General features: G+C 45.6%; 1 protein-coding gene across 4 annotated transcripts; it reads left to right on the top strand.

Moving 5' to 3' along the window:
- The first annotated feature begins 706 nt into the window (after positions 1 to 706).
- Positions 707 to 12,185, top strand: LOC133499299 (myogenesis-regulating glycosidase-like). 4 transcript variants are annotated; one of them, XM_061817184.1, is made up of 7 exons: positions 707 to 819; positions 2,072 to 2,113; positions 2,188 to 2,489; positions 4,386 to 4,917; positions 5,080 to 5,884; positions 6,588 to 6,706; positions 7,508 to 12,185. In XM_061817184.1, the coding sequence occupies exons 3-7, from the start codon at positions 2,212 to 2,214 to the stop codon at positions 7,853 to 7,855; spliced, it is 2,082 nt and encodes a 693-aa protein (XP_061673168.1). In that variant the 5' UTR covers positions 707 to 819; positions 2,072 to 2,113; positions 2,188 to 2,211; the 3' UTR covers positions 7,856 to 12,185. The 4 variants fall into 4 exon arrangements, with proteins under 4 accessions (XP_061673168.1, XP_061673167.1, XP_061673166.1 ...); XM_061817183.1 differs by lacking the exon at positions 707 to 819 and adding an exon at positions 837 to 948; XM_061817182.1 differs by lacking the exon at positions 707 to 819 and adding an exon at positions 955 to 1,421 and having other exon boundaries at positions 6,591 to 6,706.
- The last annotated feature ends 1,018 nt before the right edge of the window (positions 12,186 to 13,203 follow it).

Below are 13,203 nucleotides of genomic sequence, written 5' to 3'. Positions count from 1 at the left end.
GAAACCCACGCAGGCACTGGGAGAACATGCAAAAGTCCACAACGGGATTTGAACCCTGGTCCTCAGAGAGACAACCCTGTTCAGCTGCGCTTGAGTGCCATATATATATTTAATACATCCATCCATTTCCTTTGCTGCTTATCCTCACGATGCAAAGGAGGATAATAGGAAAACGGTCGGACACTAAAAATAAAAAGATTCTCGCAGCTGCCGCAGATATTTGTAGCCTTTTTACAATATAAACATTGCTCCACAGAAGAAAACTGATCCATCCATCCATTTTCTTCACCGCTTATCCTCACGAGGGGCGCGGGGATCGCTGGAGCCTATCCCAGGTGTCAACGGGCAGGAGGCGGGTGGGGTACACCCTGAACCGGTTGCCAGCCAATCGCAGGGCCCATTGAGACCTCGGGGCAATTTAGAGTGTCCAAATCTCAAATTTCACAGTTTGGAGCGGTGCAGAAATGGACTGCATGATACAACATTTTAAATAAAGACGGATCAGCCGACATGCAGATTTATTGATCAACTATGAGAAACATATTTCCTCGGAAAAAAAGTGCATCCAAATATGTATTTTTTGATGCACCGTATTTAAAAAAAACATATATATATCTCATTTATTTCATTTGAACACAGTATTTTTATTTGAAGACAGTCGTTCGGAAATGACCCTCGGAACTCCACTTCCCAAAATGCCGTCACGTGTGATTGACGCGCATTTCGACGAATCAGCGTTGTAGACGTCATCGGTCGCTGCGGCGTTGCACCTGCGCAGCTCTCGGCGGGTGGGCTTCCTTCGAGAGACGATCGCACCAGGTAGGCGACTCCTCCTTTTTCTTTGACCTTTTCATCACAATTTCACGAAATGTCACGAGTAACGTATCTTCGTGGGCGGGCGGCACAACTAACTTTTCACTGCTACCCTTCCGGCGCGAAAGGAAATTCGTAAGCTGTGGCGTCGTAGATTTGATGTTACATCCGGGCCCATTAAAAAAAAAGAAAAAAAAAAGTCTTGTGAAAGACGAGTCGAGCGTTTGCCAAGCAAACCGCTCGATTTCGCCTCGAACAACAGATGTTACGTAACTACGACGACGTTCACCGGTCACGTGTGCGTTTAAAGTCGCAATTCGTCTTCCGCTTTTCGCCAAAAGACTGCAGGGCGTCCTCGGCTTACGACGTCGCTCCTTCCCAAGGGCAGCGACGTAACGTGAATTTTACGTAAAGCGGAACGCGCCGGAGTCAATCACGACGCAGTAGTTGAGTTGTGATTGCATAAATATGTGTATGGGAAAAACAAACAAAAAAAAATCTAAATCTAGCCATAAATGTATAACAGTCAAATGAAACGTGTCGGAAATGAGCGTTAATCACTCGGCAGAGAAATGTACATTTTTAGCACTGAGCTAACCCTAACCCAGGTAAGATATTTTTTCCTTTTAGCATCATAACACTACGTCATTCCCGCATATATGAAAGTTTCGTTTCATCATTTTAAGCTGTCAATTCTGATTAGGTGACGAATTTCCACGTTGAGCAGCTGAGCCACGGCAAAAGAGGACTAGGAGGAGTTATCAAAAAGACACAAAGCAACCGCACTTATTTATGAGCAAAGACAACTCATGAACATAAAGCAACATCGCCGCAGTATGTAAACCAGACCCATAATATAGTGAATACTAAAATACCCCCCCAAAAAAAGAAAGACGTGTATACGAAAAGCAAAGCACAGCACAGCATGTGCACGAACAGAAACGGAACTTTGATGCAAACGCATTTGATCCTCTCTCCGTGTCCTCGCGGAGCGATCGTGTTCGCGGGCATCCAGCCAGTTAGCTGGCAAATACATCGCACAGTTTGGCTTTAATATCAACGCATGCGGCTCGCTTCTCTCTCGTTCCAATTCAAACCGCGGCGGTGATGTCTGTGAGCGCCGTAAACGCTTTAAAAAAATGAAGGAAGGAAGCCAGCTCGGGGCGTTACCAAAAGAGCGCAGGAATACTTTGCTGTTATTTTGTAATATGACTGCAGTGCGGCTACTCCGATTTTTGTGTATGTTTCTGTACTAAAGGTCGGAGCAATTCAAAATGGAGGCGTTAACAAGGACGGGAAGGTAAAGCGTCCGTCCAGCGTTCTTCTTCCATTTGCACAATTGCTGCTCCATTTCAAACTGGCTTTTCTTTTCAGCTCCTCGCTCGAATAAACCTCAGCATGTACCAGATTGTGCCGCTCGCCCCCGGGGAGCAGCACCTGTCCGAGGGCTCGGGGGGCTCCCCGCTGAAAAAACGAGGAACGCAGGAAGCCCGCCCCACGGTCATTGCGAGCTTTCTGGGCTGCGTGTTGGTTCTGGCCGCCGTGGTGGCCTGGTGCTACTACTCGGCGTCCCTGCGCAAAGCGCAGCTCGTGAAGACGGAACTGCTGGACCTCAACAGAGACGGCTTCGTCATCCGGAATCAGGCCGGCGCCATTCTCTTCACCATGACTTTCAGGTGGGCTTCTCTTGCTTTGTCTTTGTTGACTGTCAGTCATCAGCAAAGGTTCAAAACAGCTTGCTTTGGCCCACTCTGCCTGCGGAACGAGACCTTGTGCTGGGAGACGTCTTAGCGCTTTTGTTTGTGGACAACGACTTCCAAATTCCGCATCGGGGGAAGCTATCCACGTCAAAACTGGAGAATCCATCTTCAAACACCAAAGGAGCTGTGAGGCGTCATTTATCGTCTCTTAATAACATTGTCCTAAACACTCCCTCCATTTTGTTTTGTTCCATGGGAAGAGTGGAATAACAATAACAGTTATGATGCGTAAACAAACCAAGATTTCATTAGATTGAGTAAAAAAAGAAAATACAAATAAAATAATTGTAAAATAGCTGATTTAATATTTAACTATTTTGAATGCAATTGTAAGCGAGCAACTTTTCATTCAGAAACAAATGTCAAGTCTGTGTCCATTTATTCTGATTACTATTTAACCAGCCAAGCTATTCTTATTTCATGAGTCACGAATACGCAAGCATTTAATTAACCCCCGAAATTGGCTAAGCGACTTTCACAAATATTTGTTCACGATGTCAATCCACGGCAGGGCAAATGAAATAATGGAGAAGGTCGACGTTCCGCCGCCTCATCGTGGCCGGAGCGGTGACGATGCTCCGCTCGCACGTGGTTCGCTTGATCTTAAGCGAAGAAGGGTTAGAGTCTCCTGTCGAAATGCACTGCCATCGTGTTTTGGTAGTCAAATAATTTCAAACAGCCTAATATTAATACTATTATGATTATTATATTAGTGTTATCGTGAGGAATTCAGATGAATTTCTAGACGCGCTGGCCTCCACGTTGCCAAATTCCACTTGGCCTACGCTGGGGATGGTGGAGGCCACTGGCACACCGCATTTAAAGGGAATGAGAGGAGTCGCTTTGATTGGCGGCGACTGAAGGGGGCTGTAAACAACCCCACAGCGGCGCAACCGCCCACTCAGGTCCGCCACGCAAGATTTATGGTTCCCAAAAATACAGCCTGTACTCTCCAATGCAAAAGTGAAATGTGGATGAAACTGCCCGAGATAATCATCATCATTGAATTGGTTCACGGTGGTTAATATCTGGCAGCCATCAAGGCAGAATTGAGTCGACTATGGTGAGCGAGACTCTATGAATGACATCATCAATGATGAGACGACCACGTTGAAGGCCTTCCTTGTTTGTAGCTTGCTGCAACGGGGACTCGCGCGTGTTTTTCAAGACGATTTATCAATGCTCTCAAATTTGTCGACGTCTAAATTCCCCAAAAAGCAATCTTGTCATTGTTTTGCGGAACAACTTTTATGCTCCGGTGTCAACTGGAGCATTAAAAGACTCCAATGGAAAAAGCATCGCGATCCTATGCAACAGAGATTCACATGACATCCAAATGTATCGCTTGAACAAAAGCCGCCTTTGTGTGTGTCTGAAATATGTCAGCTCCTGGATAATGCTAACTGGAGTGAACAAATGATCGGCGCCTGAGGGGAGGACACAGCTCGCCGACGTCCAAATTGACAGACGGAAATGGTGCATAAGGCACGCATGCATGCAGCTACAGTTATTGTCTTCAAACTATTCATCCACCTATCGTATTGTATTTTGTTTGATTATCGTTTACTTGATGAATTGTGAAACAGAGGAGACGCAATATAATATCAGCCGGATCAGGCAGCTGCACGCATCTCTATCGGCGTTCCAAAAAAATTATTCAGAGTGTTTCTCTTGGCATTAAAATGGTTTAGGAATCCAGATTTTCAGGTCACAGAGACAGACAAGCGACAAATCGCATTTACACCCAGGGGCCATTGTTCATTTCATATTTCCTTCCCGTCGATAACATTTGGTGCTTAACCACTTCTGTAGGTCGGCCACGTTAGATTTGGACTCGTGCTCCCACGAGGACAATATTCTCAGCTGCACTCAGTCGGATGCTGGCAAGATCAACTTTTTTATCCACGCGCTTCGACTGAAGGACACGGTGACGTGTTACCGCGTGCGCTGGGAGCCCCTCCAAGATAAACGCACGGTGGAGCACGCCATGGCCTGTAACGGATCTCACTGGTACGGAGGGGCGGAGTCGGCCACCCAGCGCTGGCCCATCGGCATCGAGGGCGAGCGCGAACCGCGGCCTTTCATCACCAGCGACGTCTACTCGGACCGCAACGCTTTCGGGGGGATTCTAGAACGCTACTGGCTCTCGTCCAAGGCGGTGGCCATCAAGATTAGTGATTCTGTGCCGTTTCATCTGGGCTGGTCCGAGAAGGGCGAGGTGCTTCGCTTCCAGGCGCGATACCAGGATTCTCCCTTCAGACCCCCCGAGGGGCAACTGGACCCGCCGGAACTCAGCTACAGAGTGTGCGTTGGCTCCGATGTCACCTCCATTCATAAATACATGGTAAACATGCACATCATCCAATTTTACTGTTGTCTGTCAACTTGTTTTTCTATAATTGCGATTAAGAGGTGCCAAACGTATGGCCCGCCACTCCTGTTCATTCATTTTTTTCCAAAGAAGCTTGATCGGAATGATCACGCTTTTGGGTTTTTGGTTTGGCAGGTGCGTCGCTATTTCCCAAAGCCCGTCAAGGTTCCTTCTGTGGAAGTGTTCAAGCACCCGGTGTGGTCCACTCGGGCTCTGTTCAAGACGTCCGTCACCCAAGAGAAGTTGCTGCAGTTTGCCTGGAACATCACCAAGCACGGCTTCGCCTGCTCCCACCTGGAGCTGGACGACCGCTACACGGCCGACTACGGCGAATTTGACTTCGATCCCCAGAAGTTCCCCAATGCCAGCGGCATGTTCGACGCACTCGGCGAGGCCGGTTTTCAAGTGACACTTTGGACTCACCCGTTCATCAACTATGACTCCATCAACTTTGGCGTTGGCGTGCAGAATGGACTGTTTGTGCGCGATCCCGGCGGTGAGCTGCCTGCTCTCGTCCGCTGGTGGAACGGTATCGGCGGAATCTTGGACTTCACCAACCCGGACGCCCGCGACTGGTATTTGGACCAACTGATCAAACTCAAAGCACACTACGGCGTGACCTCCTTTAGGTTTGACGCGGGGGAGGCGAGCTATCTCCCGCGGCAGTTTAGCACCGTCATCCCGCTGACGGACCCGTCCACCTTCACCCGACGCTACACGGAGATGGCCATGCCGTTCAGCGAGCGGGCCGAGCTGAGGGTGGGCTACCAGAGCCAGAACATCTCCTGTTTCTACAGGATCATAGACAGGGACTCCGTCTGGGGTTACGAGCTCGGCCTCAAGTCCATCATCCCCGCGGTTCTGACCATCGGCATCCTGGGTTACCAGTTTGTCCTGCCTGATATGATCGGAGGGAACGCGTACCCTGACCACGTGACGGGTATGGATCGCCATAACTTACGGCCCGTTGACGTTACCGGAATAATTCTGAAAATGACGCCTTCTGCTGAAAGGGCTGCTAATTGCGTAAAGACGGCACAAAATGCCACGAAAGCTGTTCAAATAAACCCATCAACTCTATGGTCATAAACCCAGTTTCCATAATCGGCTGCCGATAGTTAATTATTTAACACGCAAACCACCAAGTGATGAAGCTCATCACCTGAACGACGACGTGCTAACAAATATGTGCGCAAAGGGTATGAAGTCATTATATTTACTTTTTGCTATTCAAACGCTTTAATAAATAGGTAATCCGGGCAAATAAATGGAAAAAAAAAAAAAAAAAAAAAAAGCAAAGTCGACCACATGAGAGTGAAGGAGGAAGACGTTCCGTTTTACTTTTGAGTGTGCATGAGGTGCATTCAAGGACGGCGAAAAGAATACGACATCTAAAACGTAGGTGGGGGGGGGGGGGGGGATATCAATGAATTAACACCAAAACTTCACCACACGCCACTTGGCCCGGGCACAAACGCGGGGACCTCCAACAGCCTAAATTTTCGGTGAATATGAAACGATAAGAGTCCAAAACGAAATCTGCGACCACGCGAACTGCGATGGGATTGGTGGCTCCACCTTGTTTTGTTTTCCATTTTGCAACCTTTAATATTGAACCATCTGATGCGTTTGTTTTACCTGAGGAGGTCCAGACAACGGGAATGACCTGCCCGACAGAGAGCTCTACATCAGATGGCTGGAGCTGTCTGCATTCATGCCTGCTATGCAGTTTTCCATACCGCCATGGTACTATGATCATGAAGTGAGTGGAATAAGACTTTACTTCCTAATTCCTTGTTGTAGTTTATTTTTCTATATTTCTAGATTTAGCTGTCTAAATGCCCCTACATAGTGATTTTATTATTATTTGTTATTTATTACCATCACGTAGTAGTAGTAGTAGTAAGTGTATTTATTTACGCTGCTGTATAAGAAAACGGATGTCAAAACTTCAAAGAGGCGCCTGTAAGTTTGCCAACTTATCGTGTGACCAAGATGGCGCCTAGTGGCGTGGTAGCTTCGGAATGGCGCTCCCTCGTATTGTCCATGTTTTTTTGGTCGTCTTTGGACTCAAGTACGCAAGAGAAGACTTGCTAACCGTCAGGAAGTCTTCCCCGGACTCTTTTTCAACAACCCTTTTCTCCGAGTTACTCGCCAGAGCAGCGACAGCAACAATGTCTACGGGGGGGGCCGCCAGCCTGAATTCAAGCTCAGCTCAGCTCGGCATACACCGATGATCAGCTCGCTTTTAGAGTCGCTGTTCTTGAACTGTAAGCCATCTTACTCGCCGCGCCGGTTGTCTTTCATCCTTGTCAGGGTCTCCGTTGCGTCTCAAGCTAGCATGAACACAGAATCGCTAACGTTCGCCCAACAAGTCAAACCTTCTTCTCGATTTTCACAAAACTGAACCCATTTTTTTATGACCTGCACTTTGTTGCAACTGCTGTTTGTAAAAGTGCTGTATGAAAAAAATAATTGCTCACCCGAAGCGCCGAATCACGTGACCTGCTTTTAGTGAGCTATTTCCTGTTTGAGATTTTTGTTTCCCTTGTGTCCGGCGCAGGTGGTGGCCATAGCGCAAAAGTTCACAAAGCTCCACGAGACGCTAGTAGCCCCCAGAGTCCTGGAGTTGGCCCACGAGGTGCTCAACACGGGAGATCCCATCATCCGGCCCCTCTGGTGGATCGCCAACGACGACGAGGTCGCTTATAAGGTTGACTCCCAGTTCTTGATTGGGGATGACTTGATGGTCGCGCCCGTGTTAGAAGCAGGCAAGCAAGAAAGGGACATCTACTTGCCGGCGGGAAGGTGGAGAAGCTACAAGGGCCAACATTATGTTCAGGGCCCCAAGTACCTGACCGACTACCCTGTCGACCTGGACGAGATCGCCTACTTTACGTGGGTCCACTGAGCTCATTGGTGCATTACGACCCCCCCCACGTGGGTCCACTGAGCTCATTGGTGCATTACGACCCCCCACCCCCCCCCACCCCCGGTTCTAGATTGCCATGAACACGCATGCCAAATACAAGTACCTGTTTTTCTATCTAAAGGGAACGTGACTGCGCTGTCTGGACAATGATACTTTTTGCCATGTGTTGATATGTACGGTGTGAACAGATTTGTCAAAAGTCCTGGCAACATTACTTCCAAGTTCCCGATGCAGCGGTGCGGGTCGAGATCACTTGAGACTTGACTTGCTGGCGGAAGTAAACTCGGCTCACTTCACAACGAGCAGCAGATAGGGAATATTTCTTCATCAAAGAAGTTTCAAGCCTTTGAATGACACTCCCTCACACTTGAGGTTTACTGTCAGACTAACTAACCAGAAAAAGATTATAATTTGCATTCAAGTCGACCACATAATTATGCCACACACTGAGCGACGTCGCCCAAGCCGCCTGAACGGTCGCGCGGTTGGGCAACTTTTTATTTGTTTCCGATCAGTCTGGTTTGGGCGTGATTTCGAATTTGAATTGCAGTTGCACCATATAGCAACCAGCCAATCAAAATGCGCATACTATAAGCTGCTTCTTAGAAATGGTTGTGTCACCTCCAAACCATATGAATACAATAAGATATGAAATATTATATTTGACTTTTTTTTTTTTTAATGTGCTTGTGGAAGAAAAAGTCGAGCTTTTTACAAGCGTGAAATTGACCACGCTGGGCACGTTCAAATGAACGGGACCGAGCGCGTCTCTCTCATCCACACCCTCATTTTTATTCATGCTCATATTTTCTCTTTAGCAACCCACTTCTTCCTTCACTATCTTTTATGGTTTGATAAATGTAGTCACGTACAATATCCTGTGTGCAGCATCAAACGCTCATGGAGGACTTGTTTTTATTCAATCATTCCGTGTGCAGGAAAGTTTGTTGTCTTAATGCGAAGTAATGCAAAATAACATAGATGGAATAATGCATACGGTGGAGCAACATGTGAACAGATGATCATAGATCATACTGTGCTATTTTTCTTACTATTGTTGTTGTTACTTGGGAGGCTGGAACAGATTGCTGGCATTTCCTTTCATTTATATACGGAAGGATGATTTGGGATACCGTGGGGCTCGGTGGCGTGACTGGTTAGTGCGTTGGCCTCACGGTTCTGAGGACCGGGGTTCAACTCACGATCCCGCCTGTGCTTGATTTGCATGTTCTCCCCGTGCCCGCGTGGCTTTTTCCCCGGCTTTCCGGTTTCCTCCCGTGCAACGTTCATTGCACATTCTCAATTGATTGTGAGTGCGACTGTTGTGTGTCGCCATGTGCCTTGCGATTGGCTGGCAACCAGTTGAGGGCGTGCCCCACCCGCCTCCTGCCCGATGACAGCTGGGATGGGCTCCGGCGCTCGCGCGACCCTCGTGAGGATAAGCGGCACCGAAGACCGTCGTGTTTTGAGGTACGAGCGTGGTGATCCAATGAGCTCAACTTGTATCTTAAGGCACCGCTGCACAAATATTGCCATTTCGAGATTTAAAAAAAAAAAAAAAAAGAGATGCGATGCAGTTTCTCTTTTTGTATTAGTTGGTTGGCTTGCGGTTATCCATCTTCCTTTGAATCGCAGTCCCAAAGTTTTCAGTGGGGTTTAAGTCTGAGGACTGGGCCGGTTATAAAAGTCCTTTTCAAAGCCGAAGGAAGAAAGTTTTTGTTTGTGTCTTGATTCATCCTTGGTCGTGACTTATTTGCCTTATTCCTCGCCATCTGCCACTAAATTTCACAATAAGTGTGAAATGCTGACTTGGAATGGAATTTTACAGCTACTGGAACGGAACGGAATGGTTGTTCTATGTCTTTCGTGTGATTTAAATGAATGATTCTGAACCTTGACTGAGCCAAAGCACAAATTTTGGCACACCACCCCCAAAAAAGTTTTCTAGATAAACGAAGAAAGAGAGATTATTTGTTGTCAATAAATAACATTTTAAGCAAAGGAGAGCTCTCACGCCACACTGATTTCGATGCTAACCTGGCCCGCCCCTGCTGGCGGATCCCGGCCAAAGACCTGCCAGCCTAATTTTCTCCACCCACTTGTGAGCAATCTCCAGTTGCGTCCTTCCCGCAGTCGCCGTCTCCTTACGGATGCAAGTTAAGCTAACCGACCTGTGTCTTGATCATCAGTGTGAGCCACTGAACAAGTAATAAGTACACCACTTGACCTAAGCTACTGTTTGACCGCATCATTCCTGGGAGGGAAATTGTTTTGAAGATTGATTTGAGGGAAATATTTTTATGAAGTTTTGAAATGATGGATCAACGGTTGATTTGCATCCGTTTTTCTTTTCAGAATGTTCCATTCCCTACATGTGATCTTATTTATGGATCCGTTATGAACGTACAGCGTATGCACTAGACCAAGGATTCTGAAAGATTTTGGGTTCAGGGAGATTTTTCCAAGGATATCCAAATAACCTGGACACTAAATGCCCTGCATGCCATATGAAATTACAAAAAAAAAAAAAAAAAAAAAAGACACAATGTTGCAAGAACAAATTCATCGTTTTCAGATGACTTGTAAACTTTACAGAAAAAAAGGTGGGATGAAAAATCTCACTACTACGGGGGGAAAGTTGTATTTTTCTGTGATATGTCCTAATTCAGTGTTCCGTTGCTCCATTGCGGATTCCGTGCACTGCAGGTATTTTGTTCACGTTCATAGTGTATAATTCACTATATTGCAGAAAATGAAAAACTCAAAACGCATTACAAGAAATAACGTGTACGGTTTTACTCTGCCTTACTGTATGTTTAAGAGTTTCCAAGGTTGACGAAAGTGTCTATAATAACAGTTTGGTAGAGTTTAGTAGGATTGTGCGCAGAAAAAGTTGACCTCATTTGGACATGTACATCATTTGCGCGGTTTACCACATTTTAATCATGTGCGACCCAAACTTAAGTACTTTTCATTTTACTGCCTGGAAGATTAATATGAGTGTGGGGAGGTTCATACGGGATTAAAATATGTGTATGTATCGGGAAAAAAACGTGGTCGCTACTTGGCAGATTTAGCCGATTGTGGGGGTGGTCTGAAACAGAACCTTTGTGATGACTGTATTATGATATTAGACAAACGGGGTGAAAAAGAGTCATATTTGTAGGAAAAATACTTTTTTCTTTGGTAAAAACAGTATTTAAGATTGATGTGGTGACATTTTTTAATTGGCCCAATGCTATGTTGAGGAGGAAGAATTGGTTCAGTAGGTTAAGGGTTAGTACTAGTAAGTTTTTGTTTGGCAGTACTCGCTGATCGCTATCCTCTGCGAGTAATAACTAATATTATTGCAGCTGGGATGCAACAGTCTTCTGTTTCACCATCAACAGACATTCTGTTTTATCGCCCCCCCCCCCTTGGCCAAGGCACACACCCCAGACTGAGCGGCACGATGCCCATCGAATTTATTAGCGACGCACAAACTATTTACAGTCTCTATATTTGTCATCACTGTATGTTTTTGTGATATACAATACTGCAAAAAAATGACGTCGGTGTTTGAGCAGATAATTACATTTCCGTTTATTTAAGTCGGGACGCAGTTCACCTGACGGTTGGACTCCATTGCAGTTCTCAATACGAGCAGCCGGCGTGAGCACGTTTGGCTTACAGTCACCGAGTCGCGGGCTCAAATCCCGAATTCCTACGTGGAGGTGGGATGGTCTCCCCGGGAACTTCACGATTCCTCCCCATAAGCCGCCATTTAAGGCTTCATTACAAATAGGAATAAGCCCCCGACCCCCCACCCCCCACCCTCCCTCCAGAGGTGTGCAATGGCGTCTTCCTGGTGGGTTCTTTCCCAGCTCCAATTTTATTTCAAGCAAATAAGCAAAAATTCTGGGTCGATGGCTCTGGATGCCCCCCCCCCCCCCCCCAATTAGTCTTGGAACAAGAACGTCAACAAAGTGGTTAAAAAAAAACAAACAAACGCAACACCCCCTGATTTTAAATGAACAATACTTGAAACGTGTTTCTCTGACAGAAGTGTTTGCAAGATTTGAAGTTGATGTGAAAATGTAAACGTGCCAAAAGTTTCAAATGGTCTTGTTTCACCTCTGCCTGTAAGCATTTAGTGCCTGCAGGGGGAAATAAATGTTTGTTGGAAAAGGGAATGAGGAGGCTCGAAAATTCATTTTCCGATGTGCTTGGTCTTCTTTTTGCTTTGTTTTTGTAATCATCTATTCTCCCCTTTGCGCTCTGTAAATACTTGTACTGCGTATAGGAATAAACAATGTATTGCTCAATTGTATTTCTTTTCCACTTGACTTTTATTGGAATCAATCGCGGGACACTTTTTGGGCAACGTGAGGATGAGACACAGAGCGGTTTCCCGCCCAATGTGATGCGGGAAAGGTTTTATTTTTACACTTTCATGCAGCCTTTTGTCACTAAACTGGTGGTACGTTATGAGCGCGGACAACGACAGTCAACCACTTGACCAAATCAAACGCTACCCTGCTCAATTGCCTTACTTGGTGTCATAAAGGTTAGAAAAAATCAATACGGTTCTTTCCAAAAGTATTCACTCCTTTGGATTTGTAACTTCTTTTGTTAGATTTGTAATTGAAATGTGGGTGGCCTTGTAATGAAGGCCATGTTTGGAGCTCGGTGGTTGTTCAATGAAATATATTTTCTTTTATTGGCCATTATTTATTTTGTGTTGTCTGAATGTTCTTTATACAGTATTTGTACAATTATTTTATTACTACCATTTATTTTTAATAGTTATTGTCTTTTTTGTCTCATAGTAAATGAAAATAATCATTAATGAACAAGTGATGGGTAATTATTGGAAAATTCCCAAATCATACTGCGTCTTCAATTTTAGGCATTGGTGATCTCCTGTCACAGGGGTGTCAAACTCATTTTTTTGTCACGGGCCGCACTGTACGTTATGACTGAAATCATCAAAATCTTTAATCGCCTCATCATATTGACACACGAAATTTACGAATATTGGAATCAGAGATCAAAGGTAATGCATTTTCAACCCAATGTTCATTTTCGGTAATACAAACATGCTTATAATATCTCACCATTATCATTTATGATATATGATCAAATGTCATTTTGGTACAGATTTTCACAAGAATCAAGGAAGATGACAAATCCTTTGCAGGGCACATAAAATCACGTGGCGGGTGGGATTTGCCCCCCCCCCCAAGCCCTAAAGTTTGACACCCTTGTTAAATAAAGCCTTATGGCGAAACCGGATGCCAGTACTTCCTTTCAAAATTTAGCGAACATTTGGTATATATTTCCATCTA

This window comes from Syngnathoides biaculeatus, chromosome 4 (genome assembly GCF_019802595.1).
Source record: "Syngnathoides biaculeatus isolate LvHL_M chromosome 4, ASM1980259v1, whole genome shotgun sequence".
NCBI classification, from domain to species: Eukaryota; Metazoa; Chordata; class Actinopteri; order Syngnathiformes; family Syngnathidae; genus Syngnathoides; species Syngnathoides biaculeatus.
Note: the sequence above shows the minus strand (reverse complement) of the source record. Positions and strands in the feature narration are given on the sequence as shown.

What these genes read in the sequence shown, in the direction of transcription:
- LOC133499299 (XM_061817181.1), top strand. Translation starts at nt 1,386, where the DNA reads ATGTACATTTTTAGCACTGAGCTAACCCTAACCCAG. An exon ending in GCGTTAACAAGGACGGGAAG is followed by an intron (nt 2,114 to 2,187) that starts GTAAAGCGTCCG and finishes TTTTCTTTTCAG; the next exon opens with CTCCTCGCTCGAATAAACCT. An exon ending in CCTCCATTCATAAATACATG is followed by an intron (nt 4,918 to 5,079) that starts GTAAACATGCAC and finishes TTGGTTTGGCAG; the next exon opens with GTGCGTCGCTATTTCCCAAA.